General features: G+C 37.9%; 1 protein-coding gene across 6 annotated transcripts in view; it reads right to left on the reverse strand.

The window, feature by feature from the left end:
• The window catches only part of cadm2a (cell adhesion molecule 2a), a 476687-nt gene that overhangs the window by 80289 nt on the left and 375789 nt on the right, over nt 1–20609 (reverse strand). For 4 of the 6 annotated variants that reach the window (XM_081353637.1, XM_081353634.1, XM_081353635.1 and 1 more), the window contains one exon: nt 9912–10061. In XM_081353637.1, coding sequence (XP_081209763.1) covers nt 9912–10061 — 150 coding nt within the window. Of the gene's footprint in view, nt 1–9911; nt 10081–20609 lie in introns of all 6 variants that reach the window. The other 2 variants (XM_081353638.1, XM_081353639.1) reach the window with 1 other exon arrangement.

A 20609-nucleotide genomic window follows, 5' to 3' on the forward strand; every position in this document is an offset into this window, starting at 1 on the left:
CATAAATGTCCCAGGCCTGGTCCTCTCTCGTCCTTCACTGTCATCACTACTCATTTGATCCATACGGAGCTCCTCTGTGGGACTAGAGACCAGTGTGTATCACAGGTGTTGCTCATTAACACTCGCTCCACTCACACGGCTCTCGGCCCCACCCTGCTTGTCACATATATATAGCCAGACCCCAGACTAAAAACCTGGTATGAGCTCTTGGTCTCCCTAATTGTGGCAGCCATACCTCTTTGGCTAAGCTAATAGACGCTTGGTTGAGCTGGTTAACCATGTTTCCAAATACATCTTCACCACTTTAAGCAGGTATGTCTTTTTTTTTTTTTTTTTTTTTTCGCAGCAAGGCCTGCAGTTCTGCCCCAAACAACTCGTTTGGAGTTGTCTTATTTCACATTGCATCCCGTTACAAACCAAGAGCCATGCACACACGCAAAGCAAGTAAAGAAAGAGATGCAAGGAATAATAATGTGAACTGGCAGTGGGAGAATAATGGAGCACCTGTAGATGCCAAGAGGAATTATCCTGCTCATTTTCTCTCTGTTCTGTCTGTTTGAGAATGTGGCAAAATTCAGTGCCGTGGGATCGAAGAAGGATGAGGAGGTCTGAGGACTACAGCCACACACTCTTTACTCTAGTAATTACGTCCCTTTCTCAAGGGCACCTTGTCCTCCAGCCTCACATTCGAGTCCGAGAGAGTTGTGGGATGGTGTATGACCACACATGTACAGAACAAAAGCTGTACATGTGTAATTGAGGCACCACAGTGATTCGCCTCAGTGCCATTCGTTGAAAACGCACATCTGCACCTGTGCATGGACTCTATGGGCCTTCACTGGTAGATGATAAAAAAAAATAGCAGCTGTGAATATTTCCCACAAACCCCCTTTGGCCATGCACAAAATTTCTGAAATCTCCCTTCCTCCCTTCCCTCATTTTCAGTTTCCTTGAGGCTGCAAAACTATCCAAAACCTGTAAAAAGCAGCACAATGGAGAACTTTTCCCACACATGCACTTCACACACCCATCACTGAGTGACATGAGAGAGGGACAAAACTTCTGGGAGACCAACGGACAAACTTTAAAAAAGGGCTACAGGCTATATTTATTTATTTTATTATTTATATATATATATAAAAAAAAAACATTCATGATTCATGACTTACAAATTGCCATCATTGTAACAATTACCTATTTAAATTTAGACTTAAAAGACTTTTAAAAAGAATCTTAAATTGCGCCTACTAAAAAGAGCTCTATGCAAATTGTTTCCTTTGTTTACACCCTTTTTATTGCTCAATATTATGTGCTTCAGTCAGGTTTTCTGAATGTGCATAGAGATATAAAGAGCTTGTTGTCTTAACCTAAAAAAATGTGACAACATATTGTATTCATGAGTAAAAAAATAATACTCATACAACACTTAAATCACCATATTTAAACAAGCTCAAACTGCTCTTTTGAGTAGAAATGTTTACTTAAAGGATTAGTTTGAAAATTTCCTGATAATTTACTCAACCCAATGCCATCCAATATGTCCATGTCTTTCTTTCTTCAGTGGAAAAGAAATTACGTTTTTTGAGGAAAACATTTCAGGATTTTTCTCTACACAATGGAGTTGGATGGCAACCAGAATGTTTCAAAGGGCTCTGAAGTGTTTCAAACATAGATATCATATAAAGGCTAGATGTCTCGTCCGCGCTGCTGGCCAATGGAGCTCGACATCCGCACACGGCGGCCATCTTACGACAGAATGCTCGCTCACTCATAACATGGTGCATGTACTTTTAAATAACCATAACTTGCTCAATTTTCTACCGATTTTCAAACGGTTTGGTTTGTTATAAACGTCAGAGATGTAGCTATTATACTGTATACATATGAATAATTATGTTCAAAATGTTTAACCCTCTGGGGTCTAAGGTGTTTTTGGGGTCCTTGAGATGTTCTGACATGCCCTGACATTTTTGCTTTTTTCAGTTGCTTATAAACATATTAATGGCAAAAAAAAAATTACACACTATTTAGCACAAACAGGGCTACCATGAAATGTGAGCAACAAGAATGTACATGTCTGCATTTCTGAGAGAATAATGTTTATGCGTGGTTATTGAAAAAACTAAAAACTAAAGTTTCTGAAATAAGGCCATAAAACACATTCTAAATATGTGCCAATAAGACTTTTGTCTAAAAGATGTCATCGCCTAGTGTTTTTTCTTCAAAATGAAGTGAAAATCACCCTGCCATATCATTCACATAACACAATACATTGATTTGAATTTTGCAAAGCACTTTCTGTTTGGAAAGGCCATATGCGGAGTGGGCGTCAACGGTCATGCATATATAGTGGTTCACACCTGAGGAGACAATGGGGCCTGCATACTTAATTAGCCATTCATTCAGGTGAGTCACTGAGCCACAAGAATGCAAGAGCAACAGTTGGAAGCATCTCAATTCTTTTTTATTTTTCCTCATATTGTGCTTGCAATTTGGCCTATAATATCCAAGGAAAACATGTCTAGTAATTGTGCAGTTAATTCTCATACTGTATTTTCAGTTTTGGAATATTTATGCTCTCCCCAAATTTGTCAATAATAAAACACAATAAAAGTTATTTAAAGAAAAGGCTTATATTTACCTTTTAATAGTTTGTTTACATCTACCTTGTAAATATATTTTTTTATTAAAAAGGTTACAATTACAACAACAATTCAAGTGTAATCTTTCTTTGTAAAAACTAAAGTATACATTTTATCATACATATTTCAAAGTTAAGGATTTGATTGATTATTTGATAACTTTATTTTTGACAAAACATATTATATTTAACATAAGCAAATATTGGCAAACAAAAGCTTATTTGAGGTGGCAGATAGTTTACATTAAAAATGTATAATCTATCCAAAACTAATCAACGAAATGTTGTCTTTCATATGTCTGTAACATAGGTCTTTCATTTTTATTATAAGAAATATAAATGTTAATTTGCAGTTTAAATCCAGGAAATTTGTTAATGAAAAAATTATTAAAAGTAAGATACAATTGATACAAAACGAAATTCGTTTTAAAGAAAGGATTTGTACTTTCTGTTTTGAGGTCTCTGTGAAAGTTTGAAAGTCTTTTAGTGATTTTTTAGAGCGCTCGCGTCCATAATGGAGAACTGTCACGTAATATTGTTTTTTCCTCATAAATGCGAACACGAAAAATAAAAGACAAAAGACTTTAAAGTAAAACTTACTCCGAAATTGTTTTCTCTGCGGAATTCGCTCTTCAAAATGCTGCCGTTCGTCGTCTGAGTTACAATCTTCCTCTGAGGAAAAGGTGCATTCTTCCTCGCCGTCCAGAATCATCTGAAGGGCATCTTTATTACCGGAGAAGCGTGTCATACTCAAAACGCGATGAACTATCAGTAAGTCTGATGAAGAAACTTTTTATGGCATTGATCGGGGGCGGGTGCGCTGCATACTAGATCATCTAACTATTTACATGTGAATCGCGCCGGGGGCGGGGCGGCCGCAGCTGATTATAGAGATAATGAGGCAGAAGGAAAAACGGTACCTCTCCTTGCTTTCAAACGGATTACATGAGTTGAAAACATTTGTTTTTTATATAAATTACTTCATTTAAAAGAGGAGATTTCAAGCTTCATAAAGACATATCTCACGTGCCTGTGTGAGAAGTATTCGCTGAGTTATGATTCATTTTCGGACGCGTTTCAGAATGGACTACACGGACAGAGAGAAGGCAGAACTCGCTTCGTGTTTATTTTTCTTTATTTGGCGAAAAGCACAACACTTTGTTTTTATTGTGAGTGTACACAAAAATAATACACACTTAACAGGATAGATTGATGTATAACACAAGCATATAAGATAAAAATTAATATTTTTATTTTATTATTTTTTTGCACTCATACGGAAAAAAACGAGCCTATCGCGCCGGCGCGATAGCCGACCTCAGGGGGTTAAGCATTCAGAATTATAGCCACGTTAATAACGTTTGTAAGAAACCAAACCGTTTGTAAATCCGTCAAGAATTCAGCAAGTTACGAGCATTTTAGTTGGCGTATGTCACTCACCTTCCGTCCACAGCAGCAGGGAGCAGCAGCGCAGTCTCCTGACCTAAGATGGCCGCCAAGTGACGACACAGCTGACTCCGCCTTGAGCCATCTAGCCTTTCTATACATGTCTATGGTTTCAAAGGGCTCTGTACGATCCCAGCTGAGGAATAGGGTCTTATCTGGCGAAACGATCGGCCATTTTCTAAAAAAATAAAAATGTATATACTTTTTAACCACAATTGTTCGTCTTGAGCTGGTCTGCGACGCGCCACGCATTGCGTCATCACGTTGGAAAGGTCACGCGTCACGTCATCTTTCTAAGTTATTTGTCTGTGTACTCCGGTTCAAAAAGGTAGTGAAGGGCGAAAAAATCCCATCTCATTTTCTTTTCCAACTTCAGAATCATCCGACATCTTTGTTTTAATTTATTATTATTATTATTAATTTTTAGAAAATGACCGATCGTTTCGCCAGATAAGACCCCATTCCTCAGCTGGGATCGTGCAGAGCCCTTTGAAGCACTTCAGAGCCCTTTGAAACGGCATTGATTTGAACTACAACATTCTGGTTGCCATTCAACTCCACTGTGTAGAGAAAAATCCTGAAATGTTTTCCTCAAAAAAAATTTCTTTTCCGCTAAAGAGAGAAAGACATGGACATCTTGGATGGCATTGGGGAGAGTAAATTATCAGGAAATTTTCATTTTCATAAAATACAATTAGATTTGCCCCCAAATTGTGCAGCCATACCTCTCTGTACAAAAATTTCTTTGCATTGTCGGCTTATGAATGTATGTGATGGTCTGAACTTAAAATGTTTATCGCACGGAACATTCGTCTTGGTATGAACAGGCTTTATTTTCTAGAACTAAGAATATTTTTTTTGCAAAGAAGAGCCAAATCTAAAATAAACAATGATCTATATGGCGTAACAGAAAATTAAATTTGTGAGTACTTGAGTGATTGATGTTTTCTGTCAGGACTGACATCAGATAGACTGACAGCTTGCAAGGATAAACTATTCAACCAGCTCCTGGTACAAACTAGAGACATTTCCTCCTGGTTCAGCTAGATTGCAGCAAGCTCTAAATCAAATCAGAAGCCATCCCTAGCAGGCGGATTTCACAACACCCCCCACTTATCGCCTCCTCTCCTTTGCTCTGGATGTGTTTCTTATTAAACTGTTTCCCAAATGTGAAACTTTTTTAGTTGTATCTGAAGCTCATAGTGTTAATAATTAAGCCCTCGCCCTGGCATGAAAAGCACATTCTCGCGATCGAGTGACTTAGTCTACACACCTTTTTTTGCAGTCAACACAGCATATCTAAACAACCGTCCTCTCCAGCACGGATAAAAACACACACGGACATCCTCGCAGGTGCCGCTCGGCCAATCACAAAGTTCCTCCCACAGAGCCTGCTTCAGGAGAATGTAATTGTAGGAAACGCTGTGCTGGCACAGCATGAGAGCATATCTGCACAAATTAACCATAGACTGATGTAGAAAAACAAGCAGGTGTGGATGAGTGCTGGGCCAAGGTGAGGAGTTAAATTACAGTAATCATCTGTGACACAAAATATTCAAGCGTTAATAATCAGTGTGGTATTACAACAGCTAATGAAAACATATGGAAGTGCAAAAGAGCCTGTCATATCATTTTCAACCACAAGCCTGAAATCTAACTTTCCTTAAATGAAAAGGTTCATTATATGCTAAGCTCAATCAACAGCATTTGTGGCTTAATGTCAATTAACTCAGACAATTATCTAAATTAATCTAATCTAATGTGAGTTACATCGTACAGTAGATTTGTCTCAAACCAGAGTATGTAATGCATTTGATGAAGAACCTATGGACTCTATGGGCCAGAAGTTTGGGTCTGACCTTAAGAACAGTTATAAAGTAATATGAATACAATAAGAACAAACTATGGCCATTTTTTGCATAATATGGAATATAGGAATTACATTGGTAACACATAACCAAGTTCATCCACATCAGAAAACAATATACAGTAATAATTAATGTAAGTGTTTTAACAAAAATTGCTTCAAATGTCTGCTTAAAAAAAACACAAGTAACACATAACCAGTTCATCCACATCAGAAAACAATAAACAGTAGTAATTAATGTAGGTGTTTTAACAAAAATTGCTTCAAATATCTGCTTAAAAAACACAAGAGAGGCAATAATATAATTATCTGTGGTAATCATCATTATGCCAGAGGTTTTGAAACCCCAAACCCAGAACATTCCTTTAAGAGCTTAGGTATTATAAACATGCCCCGCCCCCTGGGAAATCTCATTGGCTAAATTCATGCTTCACATTGCTGCATATTCAACACCAAATATGTTCTGATTAGCAGTGATTAGGGCTGCATGATTTGGGGGAAATTCTAAATAAATTTAGATTCAAAATGCATTAAAAAATGAATAATAAAAACGCATTATTATTACTGAACAAATTTTTTTTTTAAATCTAGTTAAGAAAAATAATGTTTTTACTTTACAATTAGAATTAGAATTAGATTAGATTAGAATACTATAAATTAAATGATAATACTAATACTTATAATACATATAAAAGAACACAGTGCCGTGCTTCACTTTGCTTCAGTTTCCAGGATGTACAAACTACTTGTCGGTGGCAACTTCCGAATACTTCAAACTGTAATCAGTGTGTGTTCCACAATAGAAAAGACATCCAGTTTTGGAACGACATGGGGCCGATTAAATGTTGACAGAATTTTCATCTTCTTAATGTAAAATTGTTCAAGACATGAACTAACAAGCCACAGTTTTTTCTAAATTGGGGAGAAAATTCTAAACCACTCAGTGGGATTTCATGTTTCTGTCTGCTCTATGCTCTATGTAGAGATGGAAGTCAGTTGCCTCTGAACACAAAGTCACCACCTGAACGCATAAATCAGACATTCAAAGCTAATTGTTATTCTCCTTCCATGTATTCTCTGATCACGCCATACACGTCAGAGTCTGTGTGGGCCAGGAAACACTAAGCTATCTTTGACACATGGATCTTTTATAAATCAAAGGACATTTATTATCTCCGTACAAACAACCTGGGGAATTCTCAGATATGGAGCGCCACAATATCATTATAAAATCCAATCCGCCGGGTGTATCGAATACGTCCCATGATTACTTCCACGCGAAAAGCTCTGCTGACATAATGAATGGGGCATTTGCCGAGTCTGTGATAACGCTCCTGCTCTGTATTGATCTGATCTGGGAACAGTAGATATCTTTAACGTTGCAGTGGAGAGTCCCTTAAATGGCTCACCTCCCATACCTCATTTATCAAATGTAATCTGTTAGTATTCCACAACATTAATCAAGCTGCTGTCCCACTTTCCCATGTATGTGCGTTCATGTGCTCTCATGACTGTATGTGTGGGAGTCTGGGAGATTGTCTAGTTGTTGATTTTGCGTCTGCTCTTGATTAAGGGTGTTTACAGGTAAAAGTGTGTCTTATAAAGCTTTGCTGGGCCTAATATTGATTCTCTACAGGAATTTATAGCCAACCAATCATACAACAGGTGAACACAAAGCCATTTTACAACAACCAGCCTGGTGTGGAAGAAAATCCAGATGATGTATCCACCCTTTAACTCAGACAATGAGATACAGTTGTAAATCTTTGTACATACAAATGGGATTCTGAAGCTTTCTCTCAAGACCGCCTACATAGCCAGCCACCTTCAAAGGCAACACCCTAACTGTCATGGAGCTTTATAAGTGAACGATTTGGAACACTCTAGATCGGTAGGGGAGAGTGGGGTGATTTGTGCCAGGGGGGGAAGTAGTTCCACCCCTTGTTCTGGAAAACCATAGAATAATTTGGTCATGTGACCACATAATTTTGAAAAGCAATCAATTTTACTCATCCTCCAAAGAAGAGAGGTACATGGCATGAGAGTTAAGCACATTTTAGTGCAAAAAACTGTTTTTTCCCTTTCAAAGTAAATTTTCTATGATTAAGGTTTTTTGATTGTAGTGTCTGGACAATTATAGACAAGTTTGAAAACATTTCACACATGTTTTAGTGCTTTAGTAGGCTACACAATGAGTCTATACAGTTAGCATGATGTTAGCTCTTAACTGCTGGATCATGCTAATTATTCAAACTTGTAGGTCTGGGGTGATTTGTGCCAAAGGGCATGGGGTAAGTTGTGCCAGATCCAGACCACCTAGAGACCTACATACTCACAGGGGATAATCTTGAGAAGTGAGGAGATGGGCTGGCCTCATCAGTGTTTGACTTAGGCCTACCTGCTATTTGTTTAATTTAGCTAACACTGATTTCAGTTTTGAGTTTGCACTATGTTAATAAAGAGAAGTTTTATTCAGTTTTTAAGTGGCCTAAGTCACAATAGGATGTTTAGAAATTAGCCTAGTAACTTTATTCTTATGTTACATAATTGACAGACAGTGTTCTGTCAACAGGCATCTATTGCCAATGCCTTTTTTGCCTGAAATGAATCACAAATATCATATATTGTGTTGCTATGGTGCTCTAAATGGTTGCTAGGGCGTAGCTTGATAGCTTCACAATGATCCTGAGAGACTGATTGGTCGTCTGAGTAAAATGAGCCCGCCCCCTTGTCTCTGTGACACTGTGATCCAGAGTTGTGTTCAATACAAAATCCCTATGCAATTGACCATAGTAGGAAAAACGCATGCTATGGTATTCCAGGGTGACAATATCTAAATAAACCTTAAATTAGTCATTTTGTATTGAATTTGTCTTGCTTTCATATAGCATACGGTTCATAACAGTAAAATGTTCTGTTTTACTTCAGAAAGCACTGGCACAATTTACCCCAACATATTTCCCCAAAAGGCACAACTTACCCCGCACCAGGGGCAAGTTGTGCCATGAGACCACTTTTTTCCCAAAAGCTATATTTCTGAAACTATTTATTTCAGATCCAAAGTTATTATTCTCAGGGATGCACAACATCCTGAAATACATGTACATCCTTAAGTTGAAGGCATTACTGTCATGGCCTCACTTTAAAGTCACTTTGAGTAAAAACTGGCACAACTCACCCCACTCTCCCCTACAGCTTACAAACAGAGCTTTGGGATTCAATTCAAAACTGATTTCAAAAGAAGCAAGAGAGTACTTTAATAAGCTTTGTTGCAATCTTGGTTTTACTTATTATTGTTACTGAACTGAATGTATTTACCATGTTGTATTTAAGTTTTCACTGAGCTCGTCCGCCATTTTGGATTTATTTATTTTCCCTCAGTTCTTCCGCCTTCTTGGAGTTAGCTTTTCACTAAAATTGTCTGACATCTTGAAGTTATTCATTTATTTTTTCATTTAGTTTTTTACTGAGCTTATTCATCATGTTGGATTTATGTTTTCATTGAGCTTGCTCGCCATTTTGGGCTTATTTTTTCCCTCAGTTCATCAGCCATCTTGGAGTAAGCTTTTCTCTGAACTTATCCACCATCTTGGATTTAATAGACTTAAAATAGTTAGGCCGAAACAAGGTATCTTACGACTTAGCATATAATTTTAAGGCATCATAGGGGCATTCCTGATATAAAGGCGGTTTCAAAAGGAAGTTTAGAGCACACTTTGTGCACCTATGGTGCCTTAAAATGCTTAAAACAGAGCTGACTAGGTTTTGAAACAGAATTCCCACAGTTTATACAAGATTTTAGCAATCTCTCATCACAATCTTAGCAGTAGTAAAAGAGCGCAATCCCTTAAAGTTCCTCCATTAAAAATCTCATTCAGTTGAGGTCCCTCGTCCACCTGATAACACCCAAGACAAAGATACGAATCCCTGTGAGTTTAGTGGCAATCACTCGCTCACCTTTCTTGTCCCCAAAGAAGAGTGTCTGTTGTGCAGGGTTTGACCACTGGAGGGAGGTGTTGTCATTGTGTTCCACACGGCAGGTCAAGTTGGCTATTCCTCCTTCTGTCACAGTCATGTTCTGGACGAGAGGGAACTGGCCTTGGGCTCCTGGAAGAGAAAGATGAAACTAGGTGAGAGACAGTCAAAACCACAGCAACATATGGAGCATTCAAACTTTAGCAGAAGCACTCAACATGAAGCTATGAATAGAAAGAATAAAGAAGAAAAAGCCAAAACGCAGCGCTTGGGAAGAGAAAACAGCCCTTTTCACAGAAGTTCTTGTAATATTAATGCCACATAAAAAACTACCAAGCATTACGTTTTACTGACGGTTAAAAATAGAGAATGACGGAAAAAATACAATCCAGTCAGTCAAAGTGACAAATAATGATTATTTGCAGTGTTTCAGAGTGGAAGATAGCTATTTACATCTAAACACTGGTGAAAAGTACAGAAAGCGATGAAAGCTGCGTACATCATTCAACACTAATTTAACATACAGTAATCTGAACCAGTCTGAAACAGATGATGAGAGCAAGCAACTGCTAAACTCTTGCCTTCAGACACACAAGATCCGTGAAGGAACAATTAGGTCTATTTTTAAAGGCGATCAGATGACAATAAGCAACTTTTGTTGTAGGAATTCTTTCTGGAGGTTTAATAGGAAATGAAGACTCTTCAGAAATGAGAATACATTTTTGTTTTAGACAGCAAAGTCGGCACCATCATGTTATGGTGTTGTAGAAGCCCAATGTTTTGTAAAAGCCTCCTTAAATCCATTTCTTATTATTACATTTTTCATATTATATATATATATATATATATATATATATATATATATATATATATATATATATATAAATTCTTTTATATACATGATGTAGGAAATTGACTGAAGGCGCCATTTCACTAAGAATACAAAATTCTTTTTGTTCTCTTGATTTCGCAACGGGGTTCAATTTGGTCACACTGATTCCCTTTGTTGACCAAGCTGCTTGGTTTGAAAGTAACTTCTGTGTGAGCTGTGCTTGAAACATCAATACACTACTGACAACAGACAATGTACCTTTTTCCCCCTGCAATATTTCACCAAAATGTGAACTAAGAATGTCACTTGAAGAAGTGTAACCTAAATACCTAAAGACAACAGATAAGAGTCACTCGTGAGCCCTTGCTCACTGCGATCTGAGCAGAAGACTGAATAAAGGTTTAGCTCAGTGAGAAATAATTCACAAACTGACATCCATCACGGCACCCCAGGGTTAGACAGGTAATAACAGATCACCTTGTGCAGGGAGGGGACTCATAGGGGAGCTAATGAAAAACTGTACACACACACACACACACACATATATAGACAACCCTGGAGAGGACATGATAGATGAATAATCTGTATTTATTTAAAGTGAAGAAGTGATGACTCACAGACCAGAGGTCAACATCTCCAGCACCACCGCTGCCAGACAACAAGACTTCAGGAGAGATGAAAAATGTTCAAATGTGATGTACTAGGTAAAGGAGAGGGACGATGGCAGGATGGAAGAGAAATGCATGTCCTAACCAGTCAAGTTTCGAGAGTGAAGTCATTTTTTAATTCTATCTAAAAGGGAAATGATGAAAATAGCAACAAAACACCCAGAGAAGTCATGGATTAAAATGTAATAGATGTGATTTAGCGCATGATTAGGACACGGTGCAGCACAGTTTGGTGGTTGATGAGAGAAATAGAGATCGACGGGTATCTAGCTCGATTCAACTCTGCAAATTTAGCATTCTTTTCTGTTCGCTCCTAATTGCAGCGTGTCACAATTAGCCTGATTTGAGGGCCTGTCCAGATATGGTATATTTTCATAAGAGAACCAGGAGGACAAGAAAGAGTGAGAGACAGAGACAGAGAGAGAGATCTGCTAAGGGCCTCTCCACAGGCTTCCTGACAGAATAGCACATCGGCCAGCTGTGGTGCTTATTTCTTTTCCGTGCCTCTGGCGGTCACATTACACGCGCGCACACACACACACACTGAAGAGCTGTTGATTTGGGATTTATTTAATTTCCCCGCTTGTTTAAGTGAGACAGAAACACTTGCATATTCCACAGTCATGATTATTACTATCACGCTGTAGCTTAACACTGTAATGCTGATGATGCAACTCAAAAATGATTTATTTGCATCAAACTTGAGGTTAATGTATAATAAAATGTGAAAACACGAGCTATGCTTTTTGACAAATATTTGGAAAAGTGGTTTGGCATGTTCACACAGGAGCTAAACACAGTTCAGTTGTGAATTCAGTTCTGTTTCAGTGCAAAATCTGGATTCTGTAAATGAACCGACTCCCTTGAATTCAAAAGAACTCAAATGGGATTTTAAGAGTTTTGTAAAGCATAATCGTGATCTAGTGGTTGACCAAAATGGATTTTTCAATGCTGATGCCATCAAGAGAGCAAGGTGGCTGATATAAAACCAAATTACACTCTTATATTATATATATTATACTCTTAAAAATAAAGGTGTCAATAAAGGTTTTTTGTTTGTAAGTAGAAATTCATTAGAAAAAACATTTAGGGTTCCCCCAAACAGTTCTTAAAATAATCTTTTTTTTCTTAGTGTAAAGAATATTTTAATAATCAGAAAAAACTTTTTTCCATTATAAACAACCTATTGTGCATGGGAAAAGTTCAATGGATGTGAAAGGATCTACACAGAACCACCGATACCAATTCACACTGCACCGACCGACACTGACCAATCACCAGATTGCATTATGTGACACATATATGTATATAAATCTGCACTCAAGTGCTGGTGTTCTCAGCACTGTCAAAATAAAAGTCCGGCCAAACAGAAAAGCTTATGCTGATATTTTTTTAAAAAAGAGACAAATATTGACTATGTATAACCAACCACTATTGAACACAATGTTGAAATCTGCCATTTTTGCTTTTAAGAAAAAGAATCAGGCACTTGTATCTATTATAATATAATGAAATATTAGCCAGAATTTTGAATGGCCGTTAGTACAAAATAACTTTATTGGTCCAGATGGTATAGTTGCAGCATGCTAGCCAAAACATGACCCCATGGGTCGTCTTGGCTCAGGGCACATATGAGACAGTAGAGTAGGTCATTTACTACCTGATTAAGGTCTCCAACAATCCACAGCATAAGAGGAGGAGGAAGAAAGAGTCAGAGAAATGGATCTGTATTACTCTAGGTAGGCAGGATACATTATTCATCTGTATTTTGCATGAAGCATGGCCTGCCAGCCCCTGTCTCTAGTTCTCTCTCTCTGCTTTCTTGATCTCTGCCATCTTCTCCTGCCTCATTTTCTCATCCCCATCCCTCATCACTCTTCTCTCTATAATCAGGAGAAAGGGTCAAGATCCATGGGAAATCAGTCATGGGAAACTGCTCCAAAACTGTAGGTGCAAATCTGGTTCTATTTTTACACATATGTGGTTGATGACAAACATTTAAGATTAATGAAACGTGTCAAGTTAGGAAATCCCAAGAGGGCCCAAAACTATGTGAATGCAAAAGGTGATCACTGAGGTGTCACCATTCAGGAAAAATAGTGCTAACTAGGAGCCTGGTAATGATTATTATAAAATAAGAATGTATGGCATCAACATCTCCAGTGTAGCTGCTACTAGCCAACGGGAAGTCTAGACATGTTTATATAAAATATAAATAATTAATATTAATTACATAGGCCTATATATTATAGTAAATTCTAATAATAAATTGCACAGTAGTTTTAGGCCTAAGACAGGCTCTTCAAAGTCCTTCATGGACAATTCATGCTGTTTCCATCCTACTCGCTCTACACTGGAAATATGTTAAGTTTTGGACAGGTCTACCATTAATGCAAAGAATATTTTCGAGATGTGCTTCCAGCTATTCAGAAATGTCTCTTATTTTGCATATTTCCTGCTAAGAGCGCTTATGAATAACAAACTGCTGAGAGACACCTACAACTAGCCACAATGCCACAGTCATCAGCACTGAAGCTGAAAACATAAAACTTTAAAACATACACTGGAAAAAAAGGTTTCAAAATGGAGTCAATCCACCAAAATATACTCAGCTGAAGTTAAAAGTTCAACCCTGAGGTAACTCGCAAGACAAAACTTGAAGGATAATTAATAATGAGTAAAGAAGTAAAGCAGTGTTTCTAGCATAACATGTGCATTGCAGCATTTCAATTCTCTTTTCAAGTTTCTGAAAGGTAAAGAACAAACAACAACAACAACAACAACAACAGATATCTAATTTGAAAAGTACATGTTTACTTCATTCCCTCTACTCACCTTACTGAATTAGGCAACACACATTGAACAATGAGCTATTAATGAAGTTTAATTCACTAATTCAATTATTATGAAGTAGATTTATGAAATCGGATCATTTTAGCCTTTATTTTACCTCTAAACTTCTTTGTTAGACATTTTTTGAGCAAAAATTGTATTTAGGTCAAAGGATTTAAATATTAGAATATTAGATTTTAAATGTACTTTACATGAATAAATATACTTTTTAATGCACATTCCTGATCTTATTGTAAATAGTAAGCTTCACTCAATACATCACATTACAGAAGTAAAATGGGTTACAAACAGCAATTGACATTGACTACTTGTACCTTTTAAAAAAAAAATAGACTAAATCATATAATTTAATAAATTGGTCCAAGCTTCTTTACTCTGTAGGCTAAAAGGTTATGCAAAGAGGGTCGTTTTTACATCTTCTTGTTCTTTTTGTTTGGTGATACTGCTACTGAGACACTTTGTGTGTGTTGCGATGATTTGATCAAAACCAGCAAGATCATATGTGGACTTAATAGAGCGATGAAGTGAGTTCTTCCGCCTTCCTCTGTGGTCAGTGGCGTCTGATGGAGACGGGTCTCTCCTGGGGTCTGGTCTGTCTAATGAAAGTTGAGCTCTCTCTCTGTATGTTTCCCATCTCCTCTTCTCCTCTGTTTCTCCTTCCTGTGTGTACATCCCTCCCTCTCTCTAAACTCAACGAGCAAAATATAAAATTAGCTCCAGTCTCTCCTAAACCGTCCTCAATAACTCTCCCACTGAGAGGTAGAAAACAAAGAGAGGAAAGTCTCATGTGACGTAAAGGAACTGACATATGAAATATTTCCAACATATTAATTGTGTGAAATCTTAAAGGAATAGTTCTAAAATGAAAACCCTGTCATTTTTTACTTACCCCTTTAAATATGTGAAAACTTTTCAAGTACAAGGTCGAAATCTATTAAAACAATAGACAACACCTCACTTCCTTCAGACGTAGGCTATAATAAAACATAATTTAAGACACACAACTGACATTTAGCAGCTGTTTTTTGCTTTTTTGTTTTTCCCACCCTCACTCTGCTAATGTTTAGAGGCTCTCACAACATTTGAGATGACGCAAAACATGAAACAGTTGCATGAGTGATCTGTCTTGGCTCGAGGCCACGTATCTCTGTAACCTTTCAGTGGAGAACTGTAACAACATGACCTTTAGCAAGTTTGCTCTTGCTCGCTGAGACGCCGAGGCCAGCCTGGAGGTAGTCATGCCCTTGACCTTTAGCCCTGACCACGCTAACAGAAGACAGACGGCCCACATTTTTCAGTACAAATCAGCCATCATAACACTTTTTGCACATTTAAACATATTTAACCAAGTCGTGCTCTCCACAACTCTCTTTCTGTACAGCATCATGGGTAATGTAGCTTTTCACCACAAATCCTGCTGTTAAACATGATTATCTTAAAAATAAGTTGAAATTAAGTGAAAGGATGGGATGGCATCAACAAGAGCATATACCATCAATTAACAACCTCGAATTTCACAACAGGTCTGTCATTACATGTTAAAGGAGTCATAACCTGCAATTTTCACTTTTCCACGAGAATCAATGTATGTTATGATTGCATAATGATTATACACTGGCCTGGAAGCCGATATTTAAAAGTGAAGCGTTTGTTTACCTCAGGGTTTGTAAAATAGCCCACGTGCACGCGCACTAAAAAACGAGATTTTGATTTCTGCCCCGTCTTGATATACCATATATGGACACCGCTGCAGGAAGCCCTGCCCCTCTCCCCCTCATATTCAGTTCAGTCGAGAAAGATGCAGAAACGTAGTGCACACGTGAGTTGCTCTGTTGTTGACTGCCAGAATCAACATGTAAATGTGTTTTCTCTACCATGAACGGACCTAGCTATCAGGGACCAGTGGATTAAATTCATTTTTAATGACGCGGTTCCTTCAACCCTTCCCACTGGCTTAACGTTGTGTCTGTGCTGTGCTAAACATTGTACGCTGGTTTGTTTTGTTTCTCAAATTTGGGGCAATATCAGGCGAAGTTGTCATCAAAGCTCGGGAAAAGCGGCATTCCAACAATCAGAGACTTGCCTGCAATTGAAACGGTAAGACTGTTTTTATTGCTGTACTGTGTGTAACAAACAGCAGCTAACTGCTAATGCGGCTATTGTATGCTATTGCGTCTGTCACTAGAGAAATAAACGAAAGACTCGAGGTGAAGTAATTATTTATGTTCCCTGTAAACGATTTTTGACTGCATTATAATGATTTCTTAATTCAGAATATGATCAAGATTGCGTAGGTGGATGTGTTCGGGGAATTTGCCAGTTAATAGTAACATTTAAAGCCCCTTAAATGAACGAAATGACTCGAAAAAAGATTTGTTCATTTTGATGAACGAGATCGAACAAGAGAGTCTGGTGGCTGGTGTTGCCAGATTGGATGTTTTTCCGCTACATATTAAGGCCGGTTTACGGTGTGTTTTAGGTGGGTTTTCGCCTGGAAGGCTTTATAGAAATCTGGCATCCTACTGAACGAAGTTAAACTGAGAGAGCGTGGCGTTCACAGATACCAGAATGAACGAGTTCACAGTAACGTTCATCAGGCAGTAATGCGGTACGTTCAGTTCACGTTCGCCCAAATACACTTATACACTGGCCGGAAAGCCGGTCGCGGCCAGGTTGGGTTCATTCATAACTTGCGCCATGATGTCATTTTGGAATGATATGCTAAAGCGTTACCTGCGGCGCAGAGCCATATAGAGAGAGAGTTGCGACAACTCCATTGACAACAATGGAACGCTTTTTTTACAGCAATGGCGGCTCGTAGAGCCTCTCAATTGTTCCCGGAAGTAACAACAGCGCGGTAGAACAAACCGATTGTGATGCACTTTTAAAAGGTAATACGTTTAAAGAATAAGATTGTATATTATCAGTACATCTGAATCAAATAAACTTGTGTTATGACTCCTTTAAGAAACTCGCGGTTCTGTGGATTCCTATGGAAATTATTTAAATGCGAAATTTTTACTTTTATCCAACAATTAGTCCAGCCCCTTTTTTTATTCCCGGAACCCAACTGTTGTAGCCTATAAACACTCTTGGAATACTGCTTGACCAATCAGATTTGAAATAGTTTCAATATAGGGCTGGGAGGTTTGCATAAGAGCGAAAAAAACAATTATGAAAATTTTGTAAAATCACCACATTGATCAACAGAAAGCTGACTTCTGTGTTGCTATAATACGATAGTCCTTTTTTGCCCGCAAAATTTCACTAGTGTGATCGCACCACTGTATGTAGGTGGGATCACTCCAATATGGACAGTTGCTGATGGAGAAAGAACTAATTAGGGCGTTTTGCCCTGGCACATATCCTCCAGTGTGATACGACACAAATAGAGCGTTAAAAATCCTGTCATATATGTGGACCAGCTCTGTCAGGACAGATGCCTGAAAGTTTGGTTTAATCTACCATCTAAACTAGACTCATTCAATCTCATCATTAGCCAGGATTTGAGGACAAACCAAACAGACTAATTCAGGTCTGAGGTCTACCAGACAGAGCAAGCCCAAAAAAGCACATCCATTCGAGTATGATGCCAAGTGTATGTTACCAGGTTGCTGTTTGCCAAACATGAAGTGCATAAACAGCTGCCAATTTGGCAAGCCTTGTCAGGTGCTGACAAATGCAATCCCAGACCGATGTACCCAAAATTCAACCTCTGCATTTTAAAATGTGCTGACAGTGTTTTACGGTGACAAAACAGCAAGAACTCAATTCAATTAACATTTATTTGTATAGCGCTTTTCACAATACTGTTTCAAAGCAGCTTTACAGAAAAAAACATGTGTCTACATTACACTTTAGGGTAATCTGTTATCAGAGCTGACTGTGTCTAAGTTATGTATTTCAGAAATGTACATGTACAAACATAGCCACGGGAACATATTTTATCAGGGGGGTGCTGGGGGCGGGGCTTAATGGGGGGGGGGGGGTGGCTATGGTAGAGTATTTTAAACTAAATCCCAATATTAAACAGCCCAAACAAAAAGATGAACATACAAATGAACGAGAACAGAATTATGTGAGAACGCTCTGAACTCATGATACACTTTAAAAAGCACAGCACACAAATCTGCATCTTACCTTACTCACTCAGGAGTGCCGGTTCACACAGAAAGCATAATCTTTCAAAGTGAAAACGCAAGACGCCAAACGCGGGCAGTGGAACGGGGAAAAATGAAAGGTCTTGAGGCGCGTTTTCGTTGACTTTCCGTTGAACTTATTTTACCTTGAGTGCTGCGTTGCTGTGTCATGCGCGAGACGCGAGCGCAACAGTTAAACACGCCTTGTTGCGTTCACACTGAAAAACATCGGAAAAGTAGCAGAGGGGAATGAACCCAATGATGAGGGCAAAAACACGTTTTGTGTGAACAGCACCTAATGCCAAAGAATGTTTTTATCAAGACATCTATATTTATTTTTTTCACATGCATTAAATGTGTGTCAAATCAGTTCTGAGATGCTGGTCCTCAACCAGTGTCACGTCAATCACTCCATGCGAGATCAGCTTTTGCCTTATGATATATTCGTTTCTTTTAAAGTTACAAAACCATATTCGACAACATATAAAAATGAAATAATCGTTAGAGTAATTTCAAAAAGGTAGAAGGTGTTCTTAAAAAACATGTTGAAAAAAAAAAGTTATTTAGAGTCATGTCATCTTAAATTCCAATGTAGTGAAACAGATGTCGTCAGGGGGGGCTGCAGCACCCTCAGTTCCCGCGGCCATGTGTACAAATAACGCTGTTAGCTAACATCATTCATTGGCATTTGGAAATGCATGAAAGCACCTTTAGGAGACTTCTGTGGTTACAGCTACACTCAGTGAGTTAAGGTCAGATTAATACATTGAGTTCTCATCGCTGTGGGTGTGGTCTCACTGCTTCCTCCCAGTGGGCATCAGTAAGGGCACTGGTGAAAATGGAGGTGCTAATCTTTGATATTCTTTTCATTCAGCACTTAGAGTCTTTCCCTAGGGCTGAGAATAATGTTTGAGGAGTTAATTAGAGCTGTGGGACACTCTGGTACTGAGCAGAAGAGGATGAAAGACACAGATTACAAATTAATAGTGTGACCTAGCTGATTTCAATACACCCTGACTGCTTTAAACCGGATTACTGCTCTTAAAAATGCCCTCATGTCTGTTTATTTTGTCAATTTGGGTAGTGTTGTGCCTGTCCCTGTCTTGATTATCCACCAGTATGGCCTTCTGTTAGGTAAATCTGCAAATGTCGCTGTCTAAGACACATTTTGGGGATTGTAAAGGATTTCTTTCAATGAAGGGCAGTCTTAAACTGCTTAATGTGTCATGCTCACCTACAGAACATTAATTGCCTTTGTCGAATCTTAGACTTTCTTCGAATCTTATCTTAGAATTTCTGGGAAAAATGTAGGTCACAGTCCTGTAGTGTGACCTACAGTATCCTATGATGGCCATCCAAATGAAGAACCAATCAACAACCAGGAGCACTGCCATTTACACAGTCTGCCTGTGGTCAAATTGTATGCGACAAGCAACAATCGCAATGGACAGAAAAAAATTACAGGGTCAGCATAAAATACCATTAAGATAATAGGCATCACTGAGAACATACTTTGATGAGATTTGACAAGGAACGAACTTTAAATATACGCTACTGTTCGGACTCGGAGTGAAAGTCTCTAATGCTCACCAAGGCTGCATTTATTTGGTCGAAAATACAGCAAGAAAGTAATACTGTGAAATATTATTGCAATTTAAAGTAAATTTACTTTATTTTAATATATTTTAAAATAGTAGTTTATTCCTGTGATCAAAGCTGAATTTTCAGCAGCCATTACTCCATTTTTCACATGATCCTTCAGAGATCATCTGATTCTGTGTTAAAAAAAACATTTCTTGTTATTATTATTGTCGATGTTAAAAATATTGTGTTGTTTTTTTACTCTTTTTTTTTTTTAATAAATCTTTTGTACCATTATAAATGTAACTTTTACCAAATTAATGAGATGTTGATTAATTAAAAAATAAAAGTAAAAAAACAAAAACTTATTTTTGGACATTTTGATCCTACAGCCAAAAACATTTTTCAAAATTCAGAAGGCATTTAGAATAATATTCTCACAATAAGGCCAAGAACACGCACTAAGAATTATTATTTTATTTTTTTTATGTTGACTTTACAGATTAATTTCTTATTTTCTTTGCCATGGGCGCCAAAAAACTGGCACCAGTTTTTCAGAATACTTCCTCTGTCTGCCATGGGTCAACCAAACGCACATAGTCCTGCC

Source organism: Scardinius erythrophthalmus (genome assembly GCF_964197995.2).
Source record: "Scardinius erythrophthalmus genome assembly, chromosome: 23".
Classification (NCBI taxonomy): Eukaryota; Metazoa; Chordata; class Actinopteri; order Cypriniformes; family Leuciscidae; genus Scardinius; species Scardinius erythrophthalmus.